Source organism: Mugil cephalus, chromosome 1, assembly GCF_022458985.1.
Source record: "Mugil cephalus isolate CIBA_MC_2020 chromosome 1, CIBA_Mcephalus_1.1, whole genome shotgun sequence".
Classification (NCBI taxonomy): domain Eukaryota; kingdom Metazoa; phylum Chordata; class Actinopteri; order Mugiliformes; family Mugilidae; genus Mugil; species Mugil cephalus.
Window position 1 is genome coordinate 31626296 of NC_061770.1, and position 14288 is coordinate 31640583.

Consider the following 14288-nt stretch of genomic DNA (forward strand, 5'->3'; position numbering starts at 1 on the left):
CATGAGGCTTTAGTGTTTGTGAAGGCTTCATATTATATTTGTGTTGTTTCTTTGTTCAGTCGTTTCCAAGTCAAATGAAACACATCTTCGTGTGACTACAGTCTGCTGTGGTGTTTTCCTACATGAAAACCTTCATTAACATCCCCTGCAGCTGTGTCCTGAGTCAGGATGAGACTAAAGCCTTGTGTTAACTCCTCAGCTGATCAGATCAGTTTTGTTTCAGTTTCCTCGAGCCTCTGACTCATCGTCCAACGTATGTTATCAGGGTGGACATCTGTCTCATCTGACCTCCGTCTGGTTCTTATCACATATTTCACTCATTCGTCAGTTCATGCTGTGCAGTCATTCCTGAAGTGTTAGATGCTCCTTGCATCAGACTCTCAACAATAAGCTCCAACAGAGTTTTTATTTTATTTATTTATTTTATTCATTATCAACAACAAAAACAAAGTCAGTGGTGGTTTCCTCTCATCAACGTTTCTTTTGGATTCAGGTCAAGACTTTGACCCAGTTTCTCTTCACATTCAGCTCATGGACTCTGATTGGATCTTTAAATTAACTTCTAATCCTAGAGGTTCTCCTCACTGATGTAATACTGGCTCATGTTCTTGAATAAGCAAATACAGAGTTAAAATAACGAGTCTTTAGATGGAAAAGTATGTCTTTTTAAAATTGTAGTCACATTTAAGCCTCTCATTACAATCAAACATGTAAAAAAGTAGAATTAAAACATTAAAATATTAATTCTGTCAGATTTTAACAACATAAAACACTGACGTCATCCTGTAAAAGTCTTTAAACAAACCAACGTTCACATCAAACTTGACTAATCCAATAAAATGGAGCCAAGTGTTTCCAGAGACTTTCTCTGCAGTGTGTGGTTTCTGCAGGAAGATCTGAGTCGTGCTGTTTCTCATCAATAATGTTGCTGTTTGCTGGATTACTGAACTTTATTGAAGGAGTTCAACTGGGAACTATTTCACTGCAGAGAGACCTGGACTCTGTCTCCAGACTTCCAGGACTTCAGGTCCTCCCACACCAGTTGATCAGAGACAAGATGAAGAGGCTTATGGTCTGGATGGTAGAACTGTAAATGTAGTAAATCCAAAGGTCACAGAGTCACAGTCAGAAAATAATAATTAGAAAAACTGTAGAAAAGGAAGAAAATGGAAAATATAACAACATCAATGAAACATCTACAAAGACTCACATAAACAGACTTTTCAGCCTTGAGTTTCATTGATGGATCAAATTTGTATGTGATGGGTTCACTATTGTTGATCTGGACTTTTAACTGACGTCCTCCCAGTGGTTTGTCCTGCAGGACGGAAATGAAACACAAGAAGAAGAATGAGACACAGAGACAGGAACAAATGAACGTTGGTGTCTATTAAATCTGTTGAATCTATATCTTCTATGGAAAAAAAAAAATAAAGAATATAGATTTTGACGCTTAAAACAACATCACCTGATCAGACCAGTTTCTCAGACAGATAAAGAAGTCCTTGGGATTAACCACCATAGTGACGTCTCCTGACGTCTCCTGACTGACTGAGCTGCTGCTGTTCTGTGTTTGTTCAGGTTTGGGAGGAGACGACATCCACAGATTAGTCCTTTCACATCAGTCAGCTTCATGTTCTGTCTCTCAATCATTCAGAGAACTTTTCATCATTAAACATAAATGTGATGAGGAGGTAGGACCTAGAACATGAGGAGCTTTAGAAACCAATCAAAGACAGACAGACAATGACAAGTCTTTCTGCTCTTAGTTAACATCATGTTTCTAGTGGGAGGTTTGGCTGTTTTCAGGAAGGATGTTTGTTAAAGTTGAATAAAAAGTTACAGCAGATGATTCTTAGTAAAAAGAAGAACCTCTGTACTGGATTGTGTTGTGTTGTGTTGTGTTCTTATGTGTTGTGTTGTGCTCTTATGTGTTGTGTTGTGTTCTTATGTGTTGGGTTCTTATGTGTTGTGTTGTGTTCTTATGTGATCTGTTGTGTTCTTATGTGTTGTGTTGTGTTGTCTTGTGTTCTTATGTGTTGTGTTGTGTTCTTATGTGTTGTGTTCTTATGTGTTGTGTTGTGTTGTGTTCTTATGTGTTGTGTTCTTATGTGTTGTGTTGTGTTCTTATGTGTTCTTATGTGTTGTGTTGTGTCGTGTTCTTATGTGTTGTGTTGTGTTCTTATGTGTTGTGTGCTTATATGTTGTGTTGTGTTCTTATGTGTTGTGTTGTGTTCTTATGTGTTCTTATGTGTTGTGTTGTGTTCTTATGTGTTCTTATGTGTTCTTATGTGTTGTGTTCTTATGTGATGTGATGTGTTGTGTTCTTATGTGTTGTGTTGTGTTCTTATGTGTTGTGTTGTGTTCTTATGTGTTGTGTTCCTATGTGTTCTTATGTGTTGTTTTGTGTTGTGTTCTAATGTGCTGTGTTGTGTTCTTATGTGTTGTGTTGTGTTCTTATGTGTTCTTATGTGATGTGTTGTGTTCTTATGTGTTGTGTTCGTATGTGTTGTGTTCTTAAGTGTTGTGTTGTGTTGTGTTCTTATGTGTTGTGTTGTGTTCTTATGTGTTCTTATGTGTTGTGTTGTGTTCTTATGTGTTGTGTTCTTATGTGTTGTGTTGTGTTGTGTTGTGTTGTGTTCTTATGTGATCTTATGTGCTCACCGCCCTGTTATGTAGGTCAAACCCAGACTAGCCCCGTCCCTCCCACTCTCCCACCTGGAGAGAAGAGCTACCTGACTGCTGTTACCACTGTTCATTTTAATGCAGTTTTCCTTTTTCAACTCCCCGAGGGATAACTCCTCTTCATCTAGCTACGTTCATGCACATGCACTAGGAATCTGATGTGGGCGAGTAGCGCGACGGACAGTCACGTCATCAAGTTTTGTTTTTGTTTTTGTCTCACGGGGCCTCTATGAGTTTGCGGGGCCCTTACGCAACACATGCACTGTGCATATTGGGTGAACCAGTCCTGTGATCAGTTCTGTTTAGCGTTTCTCTGAGATGTCATCAAGTCTTGTTCATGATGTTTCCTCTGAGTGGATTTCAATGCTTTCTTTCTCAACTATTTATTGAAGTGAATCAACATTTATCTCATTTATTCTTATTGATATCAACTAAATAGTTTTTGGTTCTTTGGTTTTCTGCAGCTCTTCTTCAATCTTCTCATATTTCTCTGTCAGCTATCAGACAGACAGATGGATGATGATCAGTCACCAGGTTCACTGATCAAACTTTCTTCAAACTGATCATTCTAAACCTTTAATCTTTTACTTCTTGTCTCTTACATCTTTAGTTTCTTCTGAAACCTTCATCTTCACCGTTACCTCTGTCAGGAGCTTTTCTCCTCTTTCAGCTTCATCTCTGGATCTTTTCTTGGTTTCTGTGTAAAATCAAAGCAGCTGAATTCGACTAGAAAAGACGTTTGCTGGTGTTTTACATCATTAATGTGGTGACTCATCTGTAACTTACTGGTTCTATTTTGTCTCCACACAAAGAAGACACCTGCTAAAATAACCATGATGCTAACAGCTAAGCTAACAGCCAAACCAGCGTTGATGGGATCAGCTGGAACTGTTCTTCCTATCATCTCATCAGTAGAACTGGACAAGGACAAGAAGAAATCATCTGAAATGACAACACACAGAGTTACATGACATTTCTACACAATCACACACAAACTGTGTCAAACTAAAATCATGTCATGGTCCGTTCTCTAAGTGTGTTCTACCTGAAACATGTATGTGAGCCTCTCTGGTCTGGTGGATGTTGATCTGTTGGACTCTACAGGTGAAGCTGTTGCTGTGTCTCTTGTCCACAGTCACTCTGCTGCTGACAGTATAGAGGTCATCAGGACCTCTGACTGTCTCTGGAGGTGCAGCAGAGAGCAGGTTTCCCTCAGCGTCCAGCCACAACACCTCAGGCTCTGGATACCAGCCTCTGGATTCACACTGTAACACCACTCCTCCTCTGTCTCTGTCCATTCCTGATAAACTGATGACGGGTGAGGAGACAGGAGCTGATGCTGAGAAACAAAATGTTTCAAACCAGAGTCAGTGGAAGTAAAACTCAACTTCATATCAGAGTTGATGTCAGAGGACTATACTTTATACGTCTACTCACCAACAACAAGCTCAACAAACATCTCTCTATTTATCTCTACAACGTAACATTTGTATGTTCCTTTATCAGACAGCTTCACGTCAGAGAGTTTCAGGGAAACGTTTCCATGTTTCAGTTCATCAGGGAACAGAGATGTTCTTCCTCTGTAGGATGGATCTTTTTGCATTGTAAGGTCTGCACCATTACGCCACACCAGGACGTAGAGCTCCGACCTCTTCCACTCCAACGTTGCTTCAGAAACGTCCACTGAAGGTTTGATTTGACACGGTAGAACAACGTCATCACCAACTCTTGCTATAATTGGTTGAAGTGAATCCACTGACTCAGACTGTCCTGGAAAGAAAAACAGAGGTTTGTTGAGTTCTGCACTAGAACGTATGGAGTTAGTGTCATAAACTTCATCTCTGGACACTTTTGTTGATTATTTTTTCTGCTCATCCAAACATATTGAAGGGACTCAATTGTTCAGTTCATTCAAAAATTATTTCTTTTTTTTCATTTATTTAATGAAATTTATTTTGAATTCTTTTAGTTTTAGATCTGGGACATCATTAATCAAAAGAGGAAACCAAAATATATTTTCAAGGGAGCTCTGGATTCAATTGAACCAGTTTGTCCTCAGACTGGGACAACCAAACAAATCCATCAGAGACACAGCAGGAAGTGTAGAAGTCAGTTAACACAGCTCATCACTACATCTACAAGTGCAAGATAAAACTCATGCAAAGAGAAAGCCATAAATTTACTAAACCCTGAAACACCTCCAGCTTCTCTGGACTTGAGTTCATCTGAGACAGACTGACGCAAAGTGGAAAAGTCTGCTGTGGTCTGACAAGTCCACATTTCAAATAGATTTGGAAATCATAGATATTGTGTCCTGTGGGCTACAGAAGAAAGTGACTTTTCAGATTATAAGATAGACATATAAGATTGAAACAGCTTCTTGCATCTATTAACCCTCAAAAGCCTGAACGGATCGCTGGCATCCGTCAAAACGGCTGATTTTGAATTACCGTAAGTCACAGTGGTTTGGTTCTATTGATAATATTCGTTGTGACTGAACACTGGTTAGTTGTGCTTTTGCCTGGAAGACATTCGTGACATCTCAAGGGTATAACTAACTTTGTTTTTACCAACAAATTCCTCCAAACAACTCTCTCTTGCTGGGACTCTGTAATCGTTGCTCTCCAACCTGCAGCCACAGCAGCGGTGCATCATCATTACCGTAATGGCAGCGTTTTTCTAGAAAGCGCAACTTGAATATTATCCATCAGGGAGTTACGGTAATTCAAATACAGCAAACTTCTCTTTGTGGGCAGACGGACATTCAGATCTTAAAGGGTTAAACATTTATTGAGATTTATTGAGATACAGAAAATAATTCATGTAGCTATATGGTCACTTCTTGGTTCACTGATGTTTTTCACAGAGGACAAAGTTTCCAACATTCCAATGCGTTATATCCAAAACTACAGATCAATTGTGTTTTATTTTCCTCTTCAACCTACAGCAAAACTCATGAATTTAAATAAATATTACCAGTAGCAGCTTATCAACATATATAATTTACTGCTTTTTACAATGGGAGAAAATTAATATTGAACAGAATTACGCTTAAGTTATCATTTGGTTTGGCCTCCAACACACTTCAGATGTTTCATGTGGCCCCTGTAGAAATGAATTGCCCAGCCCTGGGCTACACTGTGGTATAGTTTGTGTCTGGTTCTATATACCCACCCACCCACCCACACACAAGCAACATGTTTAGTTTATTTTAAGCGAGACGATGTCCAGACACATTGTGAAAGTCTTCCAACGGTAGTCTATGGCTTCATAGTGAAAGACTGGGGGTAGATGAAGAGTATGAAGAGTAAAATAACGCAAACGGTTGATTGAGCACAATTGGGAAATAACTGCACCTACAACACTTCAACTATTAGTGTTGAGTGTTGGTTTTTATTGATTCATATGTATTTTGGTCTAACTCTGACCTTTTAAATATTGTATTGTTCATCAGTTACCTCTAGAACAGTGAGTCAGGAGGAGACAGAAAACCAAACTGGTGATGGTTCTGAGCACGAAGTGAAAGAACAGACCTTCCATCTGAAGAATCAGAGAGTCCTGAAAATGAAGCACATGATCCCTCACAAGTTAACGTACAGTCATCTTTAAAAAGTGACGGAATCGCAGGCGTTATTATCAACAAGTCCTGACTTCAACTTCAATAAAACCAACAATAATCATAAAAAATATTGTAAAGCAGCAGTCGAGCATTTGACTTTTCCCTTCGTCTGTGACAATGATACTTTCATTTCTGTTTCCTCTACAGTGAAGTTTAAATCTTCATACGTGAATCCTCCTGTTAGGATTATTTTACACATTCACATTTGTCACCTATAGTTTGTCCAACTTTCCAATGTCCTGTTCAAAGATCCAAACAACTGCATCGACACTTTCTCACTGACACAAAGATATAGAATAAATCTCAACTTCACGTTTCAATCTAATTTTGGTTTAAAATCAGCAACAGCTCAGAATGAAGAGACACTTTGAGAAGAACTAATGAAGCACAGAAAAGATAAATCAACTTCAGAAGACGACGTACCTGCTGAGTGAAGTTTCTGTCATTAAACACATCTGGAAATCATCCACTGACCACTGACCTCAACCAGCTCCAGTTTATTAACAAGGTTTCATCTGTTAGATTCAGCTTTGGTTCAAATAATATAAAAACTTCTAAATGACCATTGAGGATCTCCCTGTGAACATGAACAGAAGACACTCAGTAACTACTAAACAACTAACATCATGGATACTTGATAATGTGTCGACTTTAATCAGTTCAGTTTAATGAGTGAACTTTGTTCAGTTATAAAATAATAAAGACTGTTAAAGCTGATATTCAGGAAACAGATTTCAGTTTGTCTGGAGACTGAGACTTTGGACCAGTCAGGCTCAGACATGAAGAACAGAGTTTATTGAGTATTGTAGGTAGACAGCTTATTAACATGAGTTTCATCCAGAGAACAACTTGTTTCAGCTTGAAAATCGTTATATCCTCCTTATATTCACCAGAAACTCTTTCTCCTGGTCTGAGCTTCCACAGCTTTCACTCAACTTTAACATTTTTAGCTTTGCTCCCTACTCATCTCATCCAGACAGAATTATGTTCAGGTCATTCTTTAGTTGCATTCATTCTGTCATAAATGAAGAATATTTGGTTTAATCTGACAATACATCTCATTACTCTCATATTCTGTAGTAGTATTTCTTGGGGTGAAATTCCCCAGGTGGTGTTGTTGGTCTTTTTCCCTCTCACATTATTCGGTGCAGTATTTCCCGCCCTCTTTGCCACAATATCAACAACTCCAGGGTTCAGCTTCAATAAAACCAACAATCATCATAAAAACTATTGTAAAGCAGCAGTTGAGCATTTGACTTTCCCCTTTGTCTGTGACAATGATACTTTCATTTCTGTTTCCTCTACAGTGAAGTTTAAATCTTCATATATGAATCCTCCTGTTAGGATTATTTTACACATTCACATTTGTCACCTACAGTTTGTCCAACTTTCCAACTTCCTGTTCAAAGATACAAACAACTGCATCAACACTTTCTCACTGACACAAAGGAATAGAAAATAAATCTCCACTTCACGTTTCAATCTAGCTTTTGTTTAAAATCAGCAACAGCTCAAAATGAAGAGACACTTTGAGAAGAACTAATGAAGCACAGAAAAGACAAATCAACTTCAGAAGACGACGTACCTGCTGAGTGAAGTTTCTGTCATTAAACACATCTGGAAATCATCCACCGACCACTGACATCAACCAGCTCCAGATTATTAACAAGGTTTCATCTGTTAGATTCAGCTTTTGGATCAAATAATATAAAATCTTCTAAATGACGTGGAGGATCTGCCTGCGGGACGCTCTATGTGTCGATTTCAATGAGTTCAGTTTTCTGAGTGAACTTTGACCATGTTGCCAGTTATAAAATAATAAAGTCTGCAGAGGCGGATCTTCAGGAAACAGATTTCAGTTTGTCGTGAAGAACAGAGTGTATTGAGTGTTGTAGGTAGACAGTTTCTTAACATGAGTTGCCTCCAGAGAACAACTTGTTTCAGCTTGAAAATCCTGATATCCTCCTTATATTCTCCAGAAACTATTTCCCCTGGGCTGAGCTTTCACAGCTTTCACTCAGCTTTAACATTTTTACCTTTGTGAACTATGGTCAAAAATCTACTGGTATTAGTCTTAAAAAGGACAGTTAAGTGATAAATTTAATGAACTTAAATGATATCAGAAAAGTGTTTTTCACCTTCTCAACTACGCCAGCTGTCCCTTAGATTATCAAAAGACAGTTGTAGTTTGTCCTTTTACCACTGAGTTTTGATTTTCCACGTTATTTTGAATGATGCGTTCCAGTCCAGCAAGTATAAATAAAATCTGGATTGATAGTAAACTGCTGTCAGGACTGATTTCTACTTATTGGTTACATAAAGTCATTTCACCAGCGATGAGAACAGGGTCATACTTAGGACTTATTTCAGCTAGGAAGTCTGAGAAGTGATGAGTGATGTGTTTTGGGGGTCAGTATATCACTGTGCACAGTACAGAACAAGAACAACCCAGCTCAAACATGATTGGCTCAAAACTGGTGGATGAGGCCAGTGACAGATGTTTACAGTCAAAGTCTTGCTTGAATATGGCGGTAAATTCCCCTCCTCGACCAGTCACTCACTTAGCGCTGATACTGAGACACAGGCACTCTTCCAAATCTCAGTAAAACACGTAACATCCAGTTCACGTGCGATGGAAAGGTCATTTTAGGATTAACTTCTTATTTGCTCTTGATCTAGCACTGACCAGGGAAACCCTGGTGGAAGGTGGAGCAGGAAGCTGATTGTCAGTCCTGGGGGCTCGGGCCAGGGGTCCAAGGCTGTGGGCATCCACCCTTGCTCTGCGTAGATGGAGAGAACAGATGCAAGTGTGGAACTCCATGACCGATGACGAGCACCAGCCAGGTGCAGATAGGCTTCAGAGAGCAACGGGAGACAGAGCAGTGATGAGTTGATCCCAGGACTGGACAAATAATCGGCCCAGGCATTTTGAGCCGAGACCGACACAGATGTTTTATCCCGAAGTGACGGAGCGAGACGGTTGTTCAGCTTATTATTGGTAAGAATCAGGGTTAACGTTGACGGCCATTTTTGATTAAGTCTTCAAACAGAAATCCTTATTAGTCTCATTTTAGCATTGAAAAGTAATTTTTACCACTTTAGTTAGCTAAATGCTAATCCATTACACTCTCTTATAACTTATAATGTACTTAGATGAGACTTCTTTAACTTCATAGTTTGCTACTGACCATGATGGAGGCTGCATAAGTATCTGAGTGATGCTCCTTCAAATGTTGTGTTCTTCACCTAATTTCTAGCCACATTGTTTGTAGCATGTTGTTAGTTTTGGTGGGCTAACCCTAACTAATGACAGGAACGCATCTCATCATAGTTTCTATAACTGGTTTGTCAAAAATACATTTTCCACAATCAATATATTTAGTTGGAACTTGTTTTTCCAGATGCAGACGTAGTTAGAACCTGGACAGATGCGTCACTGATTCCCAGAGTCGACCAAACTCCAGATTCAAAGAACAGGACAGACGTTGATCTTGGTAAGGGAACAGTTCTGGTGTCAGATCGATTTCAACTTCACTTTTGATTGTGTATTTAAATGTCTTTTCTTTCCCATCAGGTGGTCATTCACATGTACCACTTGTGATTGCCGTGGTTGTCATTGTAATCCTCGCGACTCTTGGTGTTTATCTCTTCATAAAACGGCGTCAGAAAGAGACGTAAGTCAAACCTAAACCTAAATCTCTTGTTTCTTGCGCTGTACAGACTTTTTCCAGGAGTCAACTGACGTTTTGTTTGTTCTGTTAATTGTTCTTTCAGTGTCAAGTATAAAGCTTCCCCAAACACGATGCAACCAGCCTGAGAGCCTGGCTTAAAAAAAGCTGTTAATGGACATGAGAGGAGGACCAACAGGAGCAAGATCACCTCCCGCTGACACAAACCAAGTCCAACCTGAAGACGCTGTTGACAGCAACAAGGACGATCTTGAAGAAGAATCGATTAGTTCTTTGCCAAACGTCTGAAGAGCTTCTCAGATGCCCAAAAATCCACAAAACCTCAGGTTGGAAAATCTCAGTCTGGACTCTCTCCACTGGGAACGGATTCTGCTGGACCAATCAGATCGCTCGGGGGCGTGGTTTAACAGTAGTCATACACCTCACCTGAGAAACTGACAGGAAATGACTTAAAAGGACGAAAAGCTGACAGTTGTGCACAGAAATAGTTCTGTGGCTCTGATTGGTTGAAGGACTGTCCAGTGGCTCTGAGACGTCTCAGCCATCGACCACTTTCAAATCAAGTTCAACTTGAAGAATAATTCATTAATGTCTCTCAGCCAAAACACTGTACAAGATATTTTCCATGTGGAGCGACTGGAACTACTACTAACTACATTGTTGTGGTTTCATTATTTAAAATTATATTTATTTATTTCTAAAGAATGGACTTGTCAGAAAAGTCCATGATAGATTACGTTCCTGTCTTGGTCACAACCTGCTGGAAATGCACTAAATAAAAAGCCAGGTACTTTTAAACTGTATTTAAGATACTTTCCTTTTGTGATTTGACGTCACCGTAGGAATATTTAAAAAAAAAAATATTCTGTTGGCGTCTGTCTTTAACTTGGACAGATTTGTGAGTGAAGGTTCAAATTGAACCTGTGCCAGTTTTAGGATTTTTTTAAAAGGTCACGGGTTTTATGGCACTTCAGGTAAAGATTTTGTGTAATTAAACTCTGATTTACTAAAATATTTAAGTTTGTTTAAAGGTGCAGCTGGTAGTTGAAAGACACCTCAGAGGTCAGTTTACATGACCTCAGTAGCAGATGAAGTTTTACAAGTAAAAACAAAAGGAGAAGGAACACGGCTGATGTCATTTCTCTTTGATGTGAACCTTTTGTTTGTGTTGCAGCATTAAATTATTGTCGTTACTCCACTTAGAGTTTTAACTGCCTTCAGGTGCAGAGGTGTAGTGTAATGGATGTGGCTGATGCAGCTGTTTAGCTCATATCCTCCCAATACTACAGATATGATTCAGGGCAAGAGCAAGTGGCTCATACAATAACACTATGTATAATCAGATTGTATTTATATATGTGCTGTATTGTGTTGTTCTGTTGAACTAAGACTTTTCATGTCATTTAAAATAAGATGATAAATAACCGCTGTAACTCGTACTCTGATAGTCTGCCTATTAGCCCACGTTGATCTTTGTTCTGTGTGATATCTTTGTGTAGATGCATTGTGTTTTCCACCGTCTGCCTGAACAGTTTTGTATCGTCTGCTTGAGTTTGCACACGTGCACTTTGTCAAGTGAGTTGAGATCTCAGCCAACCAACAGCTTAAGAGTATGGTACTAAATGTATGATCGGAACTTGAATTAACACCATGAGTAGAGATAATACAATGATTTGAAGATGATTTTGAGTAAACATGTTGATTTTCGGTAAAGTAATTAACAGGATGTAAAATGAATAATAATTGAATCAGTGTAACTAAGTGTTGTGAAATCATGAGCAGAATAAGATAAACAGGATGTAGAGGGCCAGCAGTGGGGATAAAAAGGGGAACTGAAACCTTGTGGCCTAAGAGCAAGTCAGGACATGTCCAAGCGCATGGTTAGTGGAAAAGTACAGAAAAAGAACTAATATCCTAATATTAATTAATGAGTCAGGGGGGTAACACCCTTATTGGATAAAAGTAGTAGGTGGGGGATGGTTAGTCATAATGATGTGTGGAAAATAGGATGTGTCTCGATTTAGAGAGTATAAAAGATGTAACTCAGAAATATACTACGGGAACTTCACCTCGGACACAGACCGTGCTGCATGCGGACTGAGCCAACTCCCTCGCAGTACTATTTTGGCTTTTAAGAGTTTGGTCTGGATTCCCCCTGCCTAGCAGATAAAGTTGGATTATCTTTCCCACTTTGGATTTCTACTACTTCTTGGACTTTGTACGGAGTCGAGGAGACCGAATTGGAATACATTTGAGAAGGATTTAAGGGATTTACCAAAGGACAGAATCATCGTTCATCAGGACTTCCCTATTTTACCAACTCCCTCCGCGGCAGTAAGAGGAACTAGGGTTGGGTGTGGTCGCATCGGCCGTGCGACTCACTCGACGCCTGTTCTACTTTAAAAAGGATTTTTGGACAGTTTTGGACATTTTCATATTACCCCTACTACCCCTGCTCGGATCATGAGTAATTCCTTTTTTGATTAAGTGATTTTTAGAACAGAATCTTAAGAGATGTTATTTCTGATTAGGTATTACTTGATTTAGGTTTAAATTGTATTCATATCTTATGTTAACCAATGTCGGATTCTTGATCGAATTAATTGAGCTGTTGCAAACCGCTACTGCTGAACCTGCAAATAAAATTGGCTCTAAAGGTCAAAAATCTTTGCTGACGATTATTTCTCCCTTTGTGCTGGTACTCAAGACAGTAAAACTATAGGCAATCTTAATGGTAGCTCCGACACCTTGCTCTTATTGGTCACACTAGTCATTTCCACTTAAAACTATTTCTATGTCCCTAGGGCTTCCAGCCTAGCCTTTAAATTATGACCTGGCACGTACCAAGTGCACAGATCCATTAGGGGTAAGCCACCACAACTGACGGGACTCAACTTCGGACCCAGCTGCAGGACGCCTCCCTGACTGGTGGTTCCGGGGGACTTGAGGAAGCGGGGCAGACGTCAGGACTAAGGGTGGTTAGAAGCCAGGCGAGTTACCCCGCCTACAGTTTGAGTAGTGCTATCATTGAATTCGGTTGGAGTAATACTCCGCAGACGTGAAGCCATAACCCTATAGTAAACGGAGAAGCTGTTATACCTGTTCCGGGATCTAACAACTTTATCTTCAGTCCCTTGTATTGTTTTCAGTGTTGTGTCTTCATGCAGCTCCATGGTCCCAGAGGGACGTCCTCTCATTTCACTATGTGCTGCACCTGTTATTTAAAGTTGAAATGACAATTAAAAAAACAACTTTTCACCTCCTTTCACATCGTCTCATGTTTTTAATGACTAATTCTGATGAGTCTTCTCATATTAAATAATTGTTTTCTGTTGATTTAAGTTCAGATTTATTTCCTAGTTCACAGCTACAAGGAGAGACTCTTTTTAAAGACTCATTATTAATGAACAGATGTCACTGGTTTGTGATTAATGGCTCCATCTAGTTGTAACAGTTGTCATAAATAGTGAAATAAACCATTGAGACCAAAACAGTTTTTTGAACCAGGCTGTAAACATGTTTAATGATGCTGTAAAGTTGGGCTTTTTAACATGGGGGTCTATGGGGATTTGCTCCCCTTTGGCGCCTCTAGTGGCCACTCGATGAACTGCAGTTTTTTGAACTTCCTCGTGGGCTTCAACACTCAGAGCTGGAAGTCGCTGCTTGATCGGGACACTTGATGTTTAGTGGAAGGTCTGAACAGGACTAAATGGAAGTATATTAAGTGTTTGTGAATGTCTCGTTTTTGTGTTGCTTCCAAGTGAACAAATGAAACACATCTTCATGTGACTACAGTCTGCTGTTCTAGTATGTGATTCCTCTTCTTGGTTCTTTTCCTGATTTTGGGTTTGTGAAGTGTGTACAACGCGTGGAGGTTAAAAGGTAATTTACCGTCTGTCAGCTCGTAAAATTACCAGACGTGAAGAGACAAGTTTCCTTTGTTATGAATGTGGGTTCTTGGGGATGAGAACCAAATATAAGGAGACTGTGAGAGCTGAACGAGAGAGAGAGGGGATTTACAACTGGTCAGAAGATCTCTCAGAAATTTCACTGCCATCTCCTGCAGCTGTGTCCTGAGTCACTGTGACTAAAGCCTTGTGTTAACTCCTCAGCTGTTCAGACAAACGTCTTCTTTGGCGTCCTCCTTGTGTACTTTAAAGGCACTGTAGAAATTTATTAAGTAAGGAAAGTTATTATTATTAAATTTAAAAAAATAATAATTAAAAAGCAGTCATAAAATCCTCATACATCAATATTTCTTTTCCATTTTTTCTCCATAAGTCACTTAAACAACT

General features: G+C 39.3%; 2 protein-coding genes and 1 long non-coding RNA gene across 3 annotated transcripts; 1 reads left to right on the forward strand and 2 right to left on the reverse strand.

Annotated features, from left to right (window-relative positions):
- Window positions 1–883: 883 nt before the first annotated feature.
- LOC125016303 (lamin-L(II)-like) lies at window positions 884–3790 on the reverse strand. Its single transcript, XM_047598738.1, has 6 exons — window positions 3731–3790; window positions 3472–3627; window positions 3288–3382; window positions 1469–1567; window positions 1211–1318; window positions 884–1087 (listed from the first exon to the last, which is right to left on the reverse strand). The coding sequence occupies exons 2-6, from the start codon at window positions 3587–3589 to the stop codon at window positions 980–982; spliced, it is 528 nt and encodes a 175-aa protein (XP_047454694.1). The 5' UTR covers window positions 3590–3627; window positions 3731–3790; the 3' UTR covers window positions 884–979.
- Window positions 3791–3971: 181 nt separating this feature from the next.
- LOC125016419 (myelin-oligodendrocyte glycoprotein-like) lies at window positions 3972–8076 on the reverse strand (the record flags this gene model as incomplete). Its single annotated transcript, XM_047598909.1, has 4 exons — window positions 7890–8076; window positions 6144–6243; window positions 4123–4455; window positions 3972–4024 (listed from the first exon to the last, which is right to left on the reverse strand). Coding segments are annotated over exons 2-4 (468 nt in total), but the record flags the coding sequence as incomplete, so codon positions are not given.
- Window positions 8077–9379: 1303 nt separating this feature from the next.
- Window positions 9380–10520, forward strand: LOC125016689. Its single transcript, XR_007113733.1, has 3 exons — window positions 9380–9798; window positions 9879–9978; window positions 10079–10520. It is a non-coding gene; the product is annotated as an uncharacterized LOC125016689 (long non-coding RNA).
- The last annotated feature ends 3768 nt before the right edge of the window (window positions 10521–14288 follow it).

Coding starts and splice junctions, on each gene's coding strand:
- LOC125016303 (XM_047598738.1), bottom strand. CDS start 3,589: ATGATAGGAAGAACAGTTCCAGCTGATCCCATCAACGCTGGTTTGGCT. Junction 3,383..3,471: donor GTGGAGACAAAATAGAACCA/GTAAGTTACAGA, acceptor GATTTTACACAG/AAACCAAGAAAAGATCCAGA. Junction 1,088..1,210: donor AGGCTGAAAAGTCTGTTTAT/GTGAGTCTTTGT, acceptor CTACATTTACAG/TTCTACCATCCAGACCATAA.